Genomic DNA, 15,923 nt, shown 5'->3' on the forward strand with positions numbered 1-15,923 from the left:
TTGAGTTGGATGCACGGAAGGAAGTTGGCTGACTTTTGTTTAGGCTGAATGAAAAGGTTTTGGTTTGGTAGCCCTGCAGCAATATTAGTTTCTCTCCATTGGTTTGGCTCATTTCTTGAAGCAGAAATTACATTCTTAAAACTCTGAAGATCATTTGGCCAAACAGTCTTACAGTTGAGCACAACACCATAGCGCACTTACAAAATCTCATATCTCTCCCAAAACGGTTAGCTCATCCTTTCCCATATGAATAGTACCACCAAAATGCAAAGATCCTTCTAAATTTCTCTGGCACATTTCCGGGACATTCTCAACACTCTTGGTTCTTTTAGCAAAAATTACTTGGATTGTTCAGCACAACACCATGGTTCATGGTTCATGGTTCACCTGCAAAGTTCATATATCTCCCAAAACAGCTCAGTCATGTGTCAAAACTAAATTCCTTTCACATATAAATTGTCAGTGCCCCCAAAATGCATCATCCCTTTGGCAAGCGCTTTTGGTAAGCACTGCAAGTCAAAATGTTTGGATGTTTTGTCACTATGACAGAGTACCTTTGAAGTTTCACTCATGTCCACATCGCAGTCTTTGCCCAGTCCTTCCTTCACTGACAAGGGTTACTGTATTCTTTGTTGGTAACAGAATACAATTGTGTATAAAGCTGAAAAAAAATTGGATTTTGGATTTTATGGTAACAATTGCATCTGAGGTTTGACATCACATATTGCACTCATACTGCCAAGGAAATTGTAACTAATTTTATTCACAAACATAAAGTAACTTCCATACATTGGAGTAATGAGAATACTATACACACTGTAATATAAACACATAAACAAACAACTAGGAAAATGATGTCGCCTACAGTGCTGTAAATAAACTTCTTTTCTGATCGCTGTCCTTACCCTTCCCTCGCCTGGCCACCGTCATCACCTTCCTGGCCATCCACACGCTGCTGTCTGTCTGGTCACAGATTCTCATCCGCATCACAGCGCAAGTTCTAATGTCACCTGACTGTCCAATAATGAAGAGACTGTGATGGCTTATACAATGAAATGATGCTGACATGTTTTAGACCTGAGAATAGACAATCAGTTTAGAGCAACAAGATCTAATCATTGTGCCTAAATTGTGTAAATGTAGGCTAACGGTAGGCTACCTGTACATGATAGTTTGCAAAGATGTACCTAAACATTCTAAGACATTTTCAATCTGATTAAATTAATGAGAAATTCAAATCTGTTGTGAACAATTGCCAAGTTGTTTGGAGGTTTGTCCATGTTATTTTGGGAATGTAATTTCTTTTTTGGGAAATTAAGCAAACCAATGGAGAAAAACTGTAAATACCTTTATGAAGATAGCATGTTTGTTGTTGTGTCATTTGTAGTGCATCTTACTGACAGCCGTTTTGGGTATTGTGCTTACCTTATTTAGTGACCCGAGAAAGGCAAAATACTCACTTAATGCGCCCATTGTGTTACATAATATGTCATATTTTCTCCCATTTAATATTCAGTGAATTGCAATGGAAAACTGATCCACTGTTGACCGCTGACCCTAAGAACCTCGTCACCTGTTCCTGCTCAGACTAGAGACTGACAGCTGTCTGGCCTGAATTCTGTGAGCTCAGTGGGTTTTAGTCTACCTCTCCTCGTGCTCCCTCCCTTTTTGTTGAGCAAAAGTCATTACCGCTCAGGGTTGGGATGACGTTGTGGTTTCAAGTTCCTGCACACCACATGGTTTCAGTTGACAGGTGTGTTGCGTCAAAACAAACACTTCTCATATAGACGCGCATATTTGGGGCCTTGGACGTTGTTGGCAACCACAAAAAAGCACATTTCCTTCACCAAGTTGTTTACAGGCCACTGTTCTGTGTCGCTTGGTGGAACCATGTGTGTGACAATGTAGTGTTGTGTCGATATGTTCCCCGTCTGTGCAATCAATGCCTCTGGACACAAGCACCATACTGATTGGGCCGCAGTCAAATCAATCTGAAAAGTAATTTGTTTCATTAGTGCTCTTCCAATGTGCACCACAACTCTGTTGACAGTTCTACACAGGTTTTTCCTTCTCAACTGCATGCTCTTTTTCTTTCTACAAGTACTGCCTTGGCCTCAGTCATTGTTCAGGTGAGCAAAATAGAAGGAACACCTCTTGGTGTTGTCCGGTACAGCCACAATGTCACCACAATTGACGAGAAAAGCAACACAATAAAGTATGGACATGTTAATTTCATTTTTATTCATTTATCTCAGGTTGATGCTTTGTTTCTATTACGCATACATTTTAATCAAGTGGCCATTACACTAAAAATGCTTGAACAAAACAATAACAAAATGAAAGTACACGCTTAATAAAATGTTTTTGTCATACGGCTGCCACCCGCCAGTAAACAAAAATAAAATCTGAGTGAAAAGAAGTTGTGATTATTAAACGGCAAGGACTCTTTCTGGGAACCCAACTCATCAAAACACAGCCATGAACGCACAGCAAAAAAAAAAAAGAAATATTCACAACAATAACACAATAATAACATTCATTGGTATAATGTTGTGATGAGTAGTTATTGAACTATTCTAAACAAAAAAAAACTTAAGAAAATGTTTCAAACAGAGTGAGGAAAAAGGACAAAGAAGCCAAAGGACAAAGAAGCCAAAAACTTACCACTTCCACACGGAAAGAGAGGATAACCTTTTTTTTTACATTAATTTTCATTCATTTCACTCTTTATGGCACGTCCGTCTCAGCCATAGCATGTCGATTTCGCTCTGCTGGCTCAGTTGTGTTAGATGTATAGTTACATATTGGCCTACATTTGGTGTTCAGTTGTGACGTCATTGACTAATATTTAAATGTGTTTGATGATCTGAGACATTTAAGTGTGACAAACATACAAAAAAAAGAAATCGGGAAGGGGGCAAACAGTTTTATATTATATTATTAATATTGGGGCATGATCTGATTCTATTATAGTTGGATATTCAGTCTTTGTAATGAAGGGCAGGAAGCGCCGATCGATCAAACCATAGTCTATTCTACTATATGAGTGATGTACGGGGCAGAAGAAGGAAAATGCTCTGCCTTGAGTAAATAGGAAACGTCACCGGTTAACACTCCCCATCTAGTCCATGAAGGCTAAGAGCAACCTGGCCATTTTTTATATGTTCGCAGACTTAGGATTGGAGCGGTCCAGTATAGGGTCAATTACACAATTTAACATTTAACCAATACAAAGCTCATTTGTGGATCCATGGTAGTATTAATTGTATGAAACTGAATTTTTTTATGTATCAATATGGCGGTGCTGTGCGATCTGGATTCGAGGTTTGAGTGGAATATACATGTATAGTGTGCATTATGTCCCCGAGCCAAGTCGTTGTCTGCGTCTGTTGTGAGCAACCCTAATCTCATAAAATATCTCTCAATGCCACACGTCAATACAAAGCCGAACCTGAATTATTTTAGATATTTACAGGTTTTTTTAAAAAAGTAACATAATAATGAATTTCCCTGATAACTAATTACATTTATGACTGAGTAATTAATATTTAATAATGAAATTATAATATACAATATTATAATTAGTATTCATGTAATATTATTACTTTAAAATAATTTTTCCAATATTGAGAATCATTAATTTTATAGAAACGAATTAACAGTAGAAGAACTCCATTTCCCAGCATCTTTTGCGAGCTCCAATTTTGACAAGCAGCCAATGACCGCCATGACAGGCCGGCACATGACGTAGGGTAAGTTCCTGCTGTGGCTTGAGGGAAACAGGTCGACATTCAACCACGGGAGAATCGCACTTTGCGGGTAAGTTAAGACATTTGGCTGCCACAAGACCCACCGAGTCCGCGTCGGGTGTTCTTTGGAGTACTTCACCTGCTTTTTGGGCGCACTGTGTGGTAGAATATGGCGAGCATTTTAGTAGCAAGCCGCTGTTGTAGCGCTGAGGCCTCCGCTGTTTCCTGGTGGAAGTCCACAGCTGTGTCTCCTGGAATGGACAAGTTGGAAAAGTTGACTTCAGGCATTTAAAACTGTCCTTTGTCGCTGTCTACACTGACTGTTTAATGCTGTTTACCACGAATATCAACGTGTTCTCCTGCCAGTCGTGACATATACAAAGTACTGGCTTTGTATTAATAGCCTCAGTGCTCCAAGGCCTTTTATTACAAATGAGCTCCTTTCAGTGTCTGTTTTCATTGTCTGTACGACTCTTTATATTACCATACATGTGCTTGCTCCTCAAGTAGTGAGAGTATTCCGTTTTTTGTGATATAACCTGCTCACGTGGACGTATTTGTTCATGATTAACGGGCGTGTAAACATGCACTCAATATACATACTTATTATTACGTATGGTTGATGTGCTACTTTTTACCTCACGTAATGTCTTTATACTCGTGTTAAGGTGTTGTATTTACCTCACCACAATATTAGGTACACCTACATTCAAAACAGTAGGCTACATGTACTGTATGACAGCTGCATGCACAGCTATGATTGACAGCTTCTGACAAAACAAAACATTACTCCTACAAAGTGTTTGTTTTCTGTGTGCAAGCGGCAAGAGACAGTTCTTTGGAATATTATCCTCATGCTGGATTCTTCTAAGGCAGGGGTGTCCAAAGTGCGGCCTGGGGGCCATTTGCATATTTGCCAACATGTATGCATTTTTTGTACTCTTTATACATTTTGAGCCTTGAATATGCTTGTGTGCTTCCCTGCTCTCCGGGTTCGCATTTTGTTGACTTTCCTCGGTTTCAGCTGCGAGCGCAGTCTCTGAAGCCTGGCTCAAGATCCTGTGGTTGACGAGTCGACTCGCTCCTCCTCCTGCAAACCCTCTTGTGTAGCGTGACCTGCACCTTCAATTTTGGAAATTTTTATTTTGAATCAACATTTGCAATAAAAGTGACTAGTGACTAGTTCCATCTCCAACTCATATAATTTCTTCAAAGCAGTGTTATAATTCGGATTAGTAATCATTTTTGCCATCGTTTTCATCAATTACCTTTTTTACCTGACAGAAAATGAGACGATAACTAATCAAAACAAATTCACATTGACGAAAATTATGACAATATTAACTGACTGTTTTACCAACAAATAAAATTGCGCTGAAATTGTTCACAGAAATAAAATCATCCATTTTCTACGCCGCTTCTCTTCATTAGGGTTGTGGGGGTATGCTGGACCCTATCCCAACTGACTTCGGGCGACAGGCAGGGTACACCCTGGACTGGTCGCCAGCCAATCGCAGGAAATAAAATACAATCATAAATAATTTTGTCTTGTAGGTGGCAGGGACCAGTTAGGAATATATCCACACACAGCTCTTTTAGCTGCATGTGGGAGAAGGGGTGGGGGTGAGTTATGGAGGAGATCTGATCAGATCTACTGTCTTTGTAAGGTAGGGCTGTTGATTTTCTACCTCAAAACCATACATTGTGCTGCAATATTGTAACAAGTTACACACCGCAATATGTCTACGCCTGAGAGAAAGAGAAGAGTAGACCTATGGACACATTTCACATGTAATGCTGTGGAGAAAAAGATGCTGTGTAAACCATGGGGAGTGATTATCACCTCTAAAAACACAACTAACTTGAAGCAGCAACTGCAGGCAAGTTATCCTGAAGAGAAGTGACTATTATTTTGATATATTATGTCTATGGCTATCTCTGTGTTGCGTGTTCTCACCGTGCGTGCGTGGGTTTTCTGGCTTCCTCGCATGTCACAAAAATATGCATGTTAGGCTCATTGGAGACTCCAAATTACCCATAGGTGTGAATGTGAGTGTGAATAGCTGTTTGTCTATCTGTGCCCTGCGATTGGCTAGCGACCAGTTCAGGGTGTATAGCCCATCTCTCACCCAAAGTCAGCTGGGATAGGCTCCAGCTTACCTCTGACCCTAATGAGGACAAGCGGTATAGAGGAAAGATGGATGGTTGTTTACTGTTTTTATAGCATTATATGAGTTGCATTATAGATCCCTAGTGCATTATATTTGTCATCTAATATTTTTATTCAGCAGCCGAACAAAAAATATTTAATTTAAAAAAAAAATTTCAGTTAAAATAATGTAACACTAACGTTAGTGTGACATTATCGCTTATTGATATATTCATGGAGAGCAGGTCGACTTTTTATTACTAATTTTATCTTTGCGATGCTTTGCAGGTAGCATAAATAAAGGTGGTTTCAAGGAAACTTTTCAAAAGTTTTCAAATATGTTAAAGCCCTCAAAAAGACCACTGACCCACATTGGATTGATTTTGCCTGGGTTTAATGAATTAAAATGTGAAGAAAAACCTTGTGGCACCCAAACTGTTGATTTCTACTTAAGCGCCCCTTAGGAGAAAATTATGTTTGGATAACTCTGCTGTCCAGGTTGGGCTTTTGGCAACAATCTCATTGAATTTGACCAAAGCAATGAGTATTTCTATCATGGTTGGGTGGATTTGTGGGGGAAATAAGAGGGTGTACTGGCCCTTTTAAGAATGCCCTGCATTTCCAGGTCCAGGGACAGCAGCATACATACTTCCCAACTTGGACTATAGTGCCATATATATTATGTATAACATCAACGTTCACTGGTGCTGGTGATCCAGCTGGCAGCACCGTTGTTCTGCTGCCGCTCATGTGTCCCATGAAAGTCGCAGTGAGGCTGCCTTCTATTTTTTGGCCCTTATACAGTGAAAGTTGCTATCTAGTCATTATTTTCATAAGGTCATTTAAGTCTCATGTAGGGAACCTGCTCATTATTTTAGTCAAATTTATTATTGAACATAAACAGTGTCCCTTATACAGCATTAACACACTTTGTGTTTGTTGCCTTCAGCCTGTGGAAGCCCCCCCTCCCCTCCCTGAGCGATGGCCTCACCAATCTCTATGTACAACTCCAACGCCTTGGACACTCACATCTCCAGTGTAAGTGTGACCTGTTTATGTTAGAAGTGGAGATTGACAGGAAACTGTCATCTTCAGTAAGTGTGTGTGTCATTGTAGACCTCCAGAGAGTCTTTGAAGATGGAGTTGTTAGCTGATGTCACCCTGCTGCCAGGAGAGGAGAGAATCATAGGTGAGGGCCCACTCTGCTCACAATTGATCTGACTTTCCCCCCGCGTTGCAAATATTTCTCAATCTTTCCATTTGCAGATAAAGACATCATCTACATTTGTCCGTTCAGCGGTGCTGTAAAAGGCAAAGTGTTGATCACCAACTACAGACTCTACTTCAGGAGTTCGGATTCTGTAAGTTTATATTGTTGCACTGAGTGTCACGTGAGACAAGCTTCTTATTTTTAGGGCATACTCACATGAGGCCATTCGTACCGTGTTGGATTTGAGCGTGATTTCCCCCTCCCTCTCCTAGCCCACCGCTGAGAATTCGTGCTACAGCTCGTTTACTTGTCCCATCACATCTATTCTGCTGTTTGACTGCAATTTTGTGGACTTTCGGTCTTATTTTCAGTCATATTGATCTTTTCTACTGTGGAAGGTGCCAGATGTCATTAATTACTTACAAGAGTGATCATATTAATTCAATGACATGCCTTTATTACACACACAAATGTAGTCACAGGTGAGCAAGTGTGCCACGGGTTTGACTTTTGGATGTGTTTTATTTCTGTTATGAATTGTGTCTGTTATCATTAATAACCTGCAGGGAGCAATCGCATTACAGTTGTGCCATATGAGGCGAAGGGTCCCTTGCCCAGGCATTGATTAATGTCCTCATTGTATGCTACGAGGTCACATTACAAACATCTGGACAATTAAATGCATACAGAGAGTATAGAATGTACAGTGGAACCTTGATTATCCTCATTAATTTGTTCTAGAAGGTCTGGCTCTAACCAAAACTTACGCTAACCTACTCAATTTTTCCCATTAGTATTGATGTGAATGCAATTAATCCATTACAGAAAGCCAAAAATTTTAACACAAAACACATTTCTATAGTTTTACAATTATAGTTTTACATGCAGAAAACAATTCCGCATAAATATAAATACATATAAATCATGAATGGAGGGAGTAAATGGACATTTAAAGTTACTTTTACCTGAAGACATGATTTTGTGACTGTTCCCAAGACACAATGTGGCAGCAACATCAGTCACCACCAGCTTCCTGTTTTGCCATGAGATATTTCTTGAATTCCATAATGTTTCTTACCTCAATAACCCAAAATAGAGCCAAAGTGCCAGCATTTCAACAAAGAAGTTTTGAAACACTATTGAATAAAAGAAATAATTCATGGGAAAACAACAAGGTGGTCGTAGTGGTTGATCTTACTGCCACATTGTGTCTTTGGGAACAGTCACGTCTTAAATTAACATAAAAGTAACGTTCAATGTTTATTTAACCCTTTCAATCACCATTTATATGCATTTAGAATTGTTTAATGCTTGTAAAACTTAAAACGTGTTTTGATGACATCATAGACGGGCACCGTAACGTAGCTGACTTTCATTTCCAGTTGCCTTTTTGTTAGCTAGCTAATAGGATGGTAACAAGGAAGGACATTTTGTGATTAAAAAAATACATAAAGAACGCAGTTGGACTCACACAGTGTATTAATAACACAACAAGATGTGCACCATATTGTACACAAAACGAGGCAAAATTGTGGCGTATATTTTCAACGTTACACACTAACCGGGGTGGATGCTAACCAAGGTTCCACTGTATTGTGCACATTTGAATATCAAGTGTGACTTTGCCTTCTAGGATGTGGCAGTGACACTGGACGTTCCTCTTGGCGCCATCAGTCGGGTAGAGAAAATGGGTGGGGCATCGAGTAGAGGAGAGAACTCGTATGGCCTGGACATCACCTGCAAGGTCCTTTTTCTTCAACTTCTCATTTGCTCAGCTACCTTTTTGCCACTCAACTTCCTTCAATGTCGTCTTCATGCGCTACTAGGACATGAGGAACCTGAGGTTTGCCCTCAAGCAGGAGGGTCACAGCAGACGAGACATCTTTGAGCTCCTCTTCAAGCACGCCTTCCCAGTCTCACATGGCCTGGTAAACATCTAGCGCTATCTACTGGCTGACTGTATGGCAAAAATGGCCAAAAGCCTTTTACAAGCCAAACCATGTGACATAAAAACAGATACATATACACTCCTGATCAAAATCTTAAGACCAGTTGAAAAATTGCTAGAATTAGCATTTTGCACATTTGGATCTTAATGAGGTTTTAAGTAGAGCTACAATATGCAAAAGCAAGAAAGGGAGAGTGAGGCAAAAAGCATTTTGAAAAAGTAATTTATTGAAAACAATAATTCAACTGAAATAAGCTGTTTATCAGCTGATCAACAATTTAAGACCACAAGCTATAAAACCCAAAATCTGTTCAAAATTTTGAAAAAAATTTCTGTCAACCATTCACACTGTAATGCCCTCCTGATGGCTGAAGCTAAGAAGCTTTCTCTTTTTGAACGTGGTCGGATTGTTGCGCTGCATAAGCAAGGCCTCTCGCAGCGTGCCATTGCTGCTGAGGTTGGGTGCAGTAAATCAGTCATTCTACATTTTTTTAAAGGTCCTGAGCATTATGGAACAAAAAAGTAAAGTGGTAGACCCCAAAAAAATCACACCTGCGCTGAGCCCGAGGATCCAATTGACTGTCCATCAAGACACAGGGCGGTCTTCGACCCACATTAAGGCCCTTACTGGTGCTGATTGCAGCACAATAACCATCAGACGGCATCTGCGGGAAAAGGGTTTAAAACACAAAAAACAAATTCAAAGACCTCGTCTCCTTCAACGCCACAAAACTGCCCGTTTAGATTTTGCCAAGGTGGAAAAATGTTTTATTCTCTGATGAGAAAAAATTTAACCTTGATGGTCCAGATGGCTTCCAACGTTACTGGCATGACAAGGAGATCCCACCTGAGATGTTTTCTACTCGGCACAGTGGAGTGGGGTCCATCATGGTCTGGGGTGCTTTTTCATTCAGCGGAACACTGGAGCTTCAAGTGGTGCAGGGTCGTCAAATGGCGGATGCTTACATGCAGATGTTACAGCGGGCATCCCTCATGACTGAGGGCCCTCGTCGTTGTGGTAACAGCTGGGTTTTTCAGCAGGACAACATTGCAGTTCACAATGCTCGCTTGACCAAGGACTTCTTCAAGGAGAATAACATCACTCTTTTGGACCATCCTGCATGTTCCCCTCATTTAAATCCCATAGAGAACATTTGGGGGTGGATGGCAAGGGAAGTTTACAAAAATGCCCATCAGTTCTAGACAGTTGATGCCCTTCGTGAAGCCATCTTCACCACTTGGAGCAATGTTCCCACTAGCCTCCTGGAAGCACTCCCATCAAGCATGCCCAAACCTATTTTTGAAGTGATTAACAAGAACGGTGGAGCGCCTCCTTACTGAGTCCTACTGAGAACATTTTTGTTCTGTTTGGAGAGGTTTTTTTTATTTTTGGAGCGATGGTCTTAAACTGTCGATCAGCCTATTCCTGTTTAATTGTTGTTTTCAATAAATTACTTTTTCAAAATGCTTTTTGTCTCACTCCCCCTTCATGTTTTTGCATATTGTAGCTCTACTTAAAACCTCATTAAGATCCAAATGTGCAAAATGCAAATTCTAGCAATTTTTCAACTGGTCTTAAGATTTTGATCAGGAGTGTATATTTAACATTCTAGGATACACATGCAACCTGTTAAAGCGCTCTGTTTTTTTCCTCCTACTCCATCCAGCCTCTGTTTGCGTATGTGACTCAGGAGAAGTACGAGGAGAATGGCTGGAACATTTACAAACCCGTAGAGGAGTTCAGACGGCAGGTAAGCGAGGAGATGCGGCTTATTGTGCTGGGGAAAAAGACCAATGAGGAAATGATGTGTGATTGTCTTTTTCAGGGCTTACCTAATAACAAGTGGCGCATTACTTTCATCAATAAAAGCTATGAACTGTGTGACACCTACCCCACTGTGTTGGCTGTGCCCTTTAAATGTAAAGAAGAGGACCTGAGGAGAGTGGCTTCCTTCAGGTCCAGAGCACGCATACCAGTAAGTGCATCATGACAGATTTCAGCTTGGAGTGTTCCTGTTTTTTATTTTGTCTTTGTGCCGCAGGTGCTGTCGTGGATCCACCGGGAGAACCAGGCAGTGATTGCCCGCTGCAGCCAGCCTCTGGTCGGCATGTCTGGTAAAAGGAACAAGGACGACGAGCGCTACCTGGACCTAATCAGGGAAGCCAACGACACCACCAAGTTGACCATCTATGACGCTCGCCCCAACGTTAACGCTGTGGCCAACAAGGTCGTCCATATGTTAAACACATAAATAAATAGTGCAGGTAATGACAAATTATAACCTAATATTTAAATGCAGGCCACAGGGGGTGGCTATGAAGGCGATGAGTACCAAAATGCAGAGCTCATATTCCTCGACATCCAGAACATCCACGTCATGCGGGAATCCCTGAAGAAACTTAAAGACATAGTGTACCCCAATGTAGAGGAATCCCATTGGCTGTCCAGTCTAGAGTCCACACACTGGCTAGAACATATAAAGGTAGGAAGACATGCTGATTGTCCCCATCATTCACTGTAAGGCATGCATTGCTTAGCATGCTACCATGTGTGCATGTGTGTTTCTATGCAGTTAGTGTTATCAGGAGCCATCCAAGTAGCAGACAAAGTATCCAGTGGGAACTCTGTGGTGGTCCACTGCAGCGACGGCTGGGACAGAACGGCTCAGCTCACCTCTCTGGCTATGCTCATGCTGGACAGCCACTACCGTACCCTGAAAGGCTTACAGGTCCGTTTACATCTGCGCCTTTTTAAAGATGCTGTCTGTCATGGTTGCGTACTGAATTGGGAGCTCTAGCATTTGAACCTATGGTATGCTGCCCTCTTACTGCTCTGAGCATGCAACCCTCACCCCACATAACACTCACATGCTGGAAAAGGTGACGTGAGTTTCTCTGTGACTGCGTGTATAGTTTGAACCAAAAGTTTCCATACACTATGTAAAAAGACAAACATGTTTTTTCTCACTAGCTGAAATTCAAACGGTGTAAACGATTCCTGTTTTAGGTCAGTTAGGATTACCAAAATTATTTGTATTTGCTAAATACTGCAATTTTATATTTATTCATAAATATTTAAGGGCTTTTTTTTTTTAAATACTTTCTTGAAAATCAAAAGTTTACGTACATTTCATTAGTCTTTGGTAGCATTGCCTTTGAATTATATGACTTGCGCAAAGTGTTTTGAGTATCCTCCATCCTAGTTTGTTGGAATTCTGGCCCATTCCTCCTGACAAAAGTGGTGGAGCTGAGTCAGGTTTTGGGGCCATCTTGCTAACGCGCACCTTTTAACATTTTCTATGGGAGTGCTGGTCTTTGTGATGGCAAACTCTTGGTAGAGTGGCCTTTTAGCCATTGTTGCTCCAAGTCTCGTTTGACTGTTGATAATGACACAGTCTTACCGGCTTCAGCCATCATCTTCACAAGGTCTTTTGCTCTGATTCTGGGGTTGATTTGCACATCGGACCAAAATATGTTCATCTATGGGACACAGAACCTGTTTCCTTCCTGAGCGGTGTGTTGGCTAGACATTCCCATGTTGTTTACACATGCTGATAATTGTTTGAACAGATGAGCAGGCACTTTCAGGCATCTGGAAATTGCACCCAAGGATGAGACTGTTGTGGAGCTCCACAATTCCTTTGCTGATTTCTTTGGATTTTCCCATAATGTCAAACACGGAAGCAGTGTGGGCCTAAAATACATGCACAGGTCAGCATTCCTGCTACAGTCGGTTTACTTGGCCCATCTACTCTGCAGTTTTACCGCAATTTGCTTGACTTTGTGGATTATTTAGAGTCATTCTGTTTTTTTTGTGTACGGTATCCGCTGTCATTAATTACATATGAACACACAAATTAATCTTTATTACCCACACAAATGTACTTGCGTGTGAGCGAGTGTGCTGTGGGTTTAACGATAACGAAATTAGCCAGTGGTTGCTCATTTACTTGTGACTTTTGCCAGAGACATAAGGAGAATAGGCATTATTACAGGATTGTTGAAGCTATGGCAGTTTGTTGACAACAATTTCTTCCATTTGTCAGATTTTTTATTTTGATTGTTCTGTTTTCATATGATATGTCATACTCTTATCTAATAGAGCTGCTGCAGGAATTTTGTTGTATGTCCTGACTAGAATGACAAAGCTTTCGTACATGCGCAAATCTTTTTTTCCGGTGGCCGACAATAAAAACAAAAAAGGGGGTGCATTTTGTCAGTTGCTTTGGTAGACTCCAGGTTGATGCTACCATGCTTTTATGCTTACATTGCACTGAATACTTTACACTGCTGTGTCACTAAGCAGTGGCCATGTTGCTGTTTTATTTCACCATTGCATAGTAATAATGATGAAATTATTAGAGATATTAACAAACAGACCCATTTGTCATAGAAATGGTCTCAAATTTCATGTCGACATCAACTAAGTGGGGCACTTTTTCATCATAAAAAGAACACAGTGGACAGGGACTTGATGATTACACTCATTCTTGTCTTGTCTTTATTCTTGTCACTTATTACTCTTAATTCTTATGTGAATACATTGCCAGTACCCATTATCCAACTATGTTCTGTTCTATTTTATTTGTCAATGCTATGTCTAATCACTACCACACTTATTACTAACTCTTCATTTTTGTGAGTTCATTGTCAGTATTCACCCATTATAACTATGTTCTGTTAAGTTTATTTCATACATATTATTTATGATTGTCATATGAAGTAGTTACAGGACAAGAAATTCGACTACTATTTTACCACATTATTACATTACCTTATAATTTTCCTATGTATTCAACGAGAAGAGAGTGCATTTGGAATACAGGAAGTGAACAAATGTATTGCAATCGATGTGAAACGGATGGGCGGTAGGATTAAATCAGCTTTGCTTCTTCCTCTTACTACTTTCTACTCCTGGACATGCGGGTCTGTGAATTGTAATACGTGATGTATTCCAATGTAACCTGTATGCATGTTCAAATAAATGAAACCATTACAGTACAGTAGAGGGTTGTCGACATAAACAGGACAGACTTAAACGGCGTTCACTGTTTAAGCACAATGATGTAATCATCTGACACTTTTTGTATGTCTACAGGTTCTCATTGAAAAGGAATGGATCAGCTTTGGACACAAGTTTGCTTCAGTGAGTAGCATTTTTCCCTATTGTGAATGTATTTGTTCTCCTTGCATCAGTTCTGTCACGCTTAAACTTAATGTGCCTAATAAATGTCTTCTTTCTTGTTTGCAGAGGATAGGTCATGGCGACAAGAACCACGCTGATCAGGACAGATCACCCATCTTTGTCCAGTTCATCGACTGTGTGTGGCAAATGACTAAACAGGTATGTTGGCTTTGTTTGTTACTGCTTGAGTTTTGTAATCACAAACTTCCGTCTCAGTTCCCAACAGCCTTTGAGTTCAATGAGCGCCTCCTGCTAACCATCCTGGATCACCTGTACAGCTGCCGCTTTGGCACGTTTCTCTACAACTGTGAGAGTGCGCGAGACCAGAATGTAAGAAAGGAATCAAATAAAGTAGCCGTATCATGATGTCCTGTCTGTCATTTAACTGTGTTCCTCCCACAGGGGGTGAGGTTGAAAACGGTGTCCTTGTGGTCATTGATCAACAGTAAGACAGACATTTATTTAAACCCTTTCTACACGCCCGAGTCTGGCCGGGTCCTCTACCCTGTTGCCAGCATGCGCCACCTAGAGCTTTGGGTCACGTACTACATCCGCTGGAACCCACGCATTCGACAGCAGGTGAATAATTACCCATCTCTTCTTCTCTTTGTCTTTGTGCTCCGTTAATAGGCTACTGCTTGTGTGTTTTAGCAGCAGAGTCCGGTTGAGCAGCGCTACTTGGAGCTATTAGCCCTCCGGGACGAGTACATCAAGAAGCTGGAGGAGCTGCAGCTGTCAGATTCCACCCCCTCCCGCTTGGCTAACAGTTCCACCCCCAACACGTCGTCATCGTCCTCTTCCCCCACGCCATCACAGCAGTACACACACCTACACACTCCCTTTTGAGGGAGATACTTGCACTTGTGTCCACACAGGGAATGAACTGGTCTTAACAAGCTAGTCTAATACCAATTTGATGACCATGGTGACAGGGGCGCTGATTATGCAATATGTCACAATGCAGCCTTGTCACAAGACTTTTATACACACACACACACACACACACACACACACACACACACACACACACACACACACACACACACACACACACACACACAGCGTACATAGACGCCTTAAAGACATTTATTGGCTTTGAATCCAAGGGCTTGAACAGTGGGCATGAAGCCAGCGTGTGGGCACGTGTGTGTCACTCTGTCAACTAACCAGTTGACATGCACATTGGCTGAAAACAAACAAATGCCGGAATTTCAAGTTCTCATTTCAGTGAAAATTCACTTGCACTTACGTGAAAAACGGCATGCTATGTTGGTGTGAAGGTCGTAAGGAAATGGAGTAATGAGAAAGTTAGAATCAATGACTTCTCCATTCCCCCCCCCCACTGTGGGATTAATTTAGCAGTTGGAAGCTAGCTTTATACACGGCCAACATATTTCCCCCTCACTTCACTCGTGTTGCTACGCAAGGCTAGCTATGCTGTCTAACACTAATCACACACTAGACGTACACTTAATAATGTACAGATTCCCCAGAGCTGATATAATATTGCACTTGTCACCTCTCGTGCTGAAGTTAAATGTGTGTATATATAAGTCAAGCTGGGTGGACGCTAGTGGGTTCATGAGTTGCTACACGTGTGATTGTCGTGTTCTCCTGCACTTCCCAAGCCACGGCACTGATAGCAATCAATCAGTAAATGATCTACTGAATGCAGCTTTGAG

At 41.1% G+C, this 15,923-nt stretch overlaps 1 protein-coding gene across 2 annotated transcripts; it reads left to right on the plus strand.

The window, feature by feature from the left end:
* The first annotated feature begins 3,729 nt into the window (after nucleotides 1-3,729).
* mtm1 (myotubularin 1) lies at nucleotides 3,730-15,303 on the plus strand. Of its 2 annotated transcripts, none has more exons than XM_054752468.1 (16): nucleotides 3,730-3,819; nucleotides 6,848-6,936; nucleotides 7,015-7,087; nucleotides 7,165-7,259; nucleotides 8,742-8,852; nucleotides 8,935-9,036; nucleotides 10,724-10,807; nucleotides 10,883-11,032; nucleotides 11,099-11,284; nucleotides 11,357-11,539; nucleotides 11,630-11,785; nucleotides 14,155-14,202; nucleotides 14,308-14,400; nucleotides 14,458-14,571; nucleotides 14,644-14,820; nucleotides 14,893-15,303. In XM_054752468.1, exons 2-16 carry the CDS (start codon nucleotides 6,880-6,882, stop codon nucleotides 15,085-15,087), a joined length of 1,824 nt encoding a protein of 607 aa, XP_054608443.1. In that variant the 5' UTR covers nucleotides 3,730-3,819; nucleotides 6,848-6,879; the 3' UTR covers nucleotides 15,088-15,303. The 2 variants fall into 2 exon arrangements, with proteins under 2 accessions (XP_054608443.1, XP_054608444.1); XM_054752469.1 differs by having other exon boundaries at nucleotides 14,896-15,303.
* Nucleotides 15,304-15,923: the final 620 nt, after the last annotated feature.

This window comes from Dunckerocampus dactyliophorus, chromosome 15 (genome assembly GCF_027744805.1).
Source record: "Dunckerocampus dactyliophorus isolate RoL2022-P2 chromosome 15, RoL_Ddac_1.1, whole genome shotgun sequence".
In the NCBI taxonomy this organism is placed as follows: domain Eukaryota; kingdom Metazoa; phylum Chordata; class Actinopteri; order Syngnathiformes; family Syngnathidae; genus Dunckerocampus; species Dunckerocampus dactyliophorus.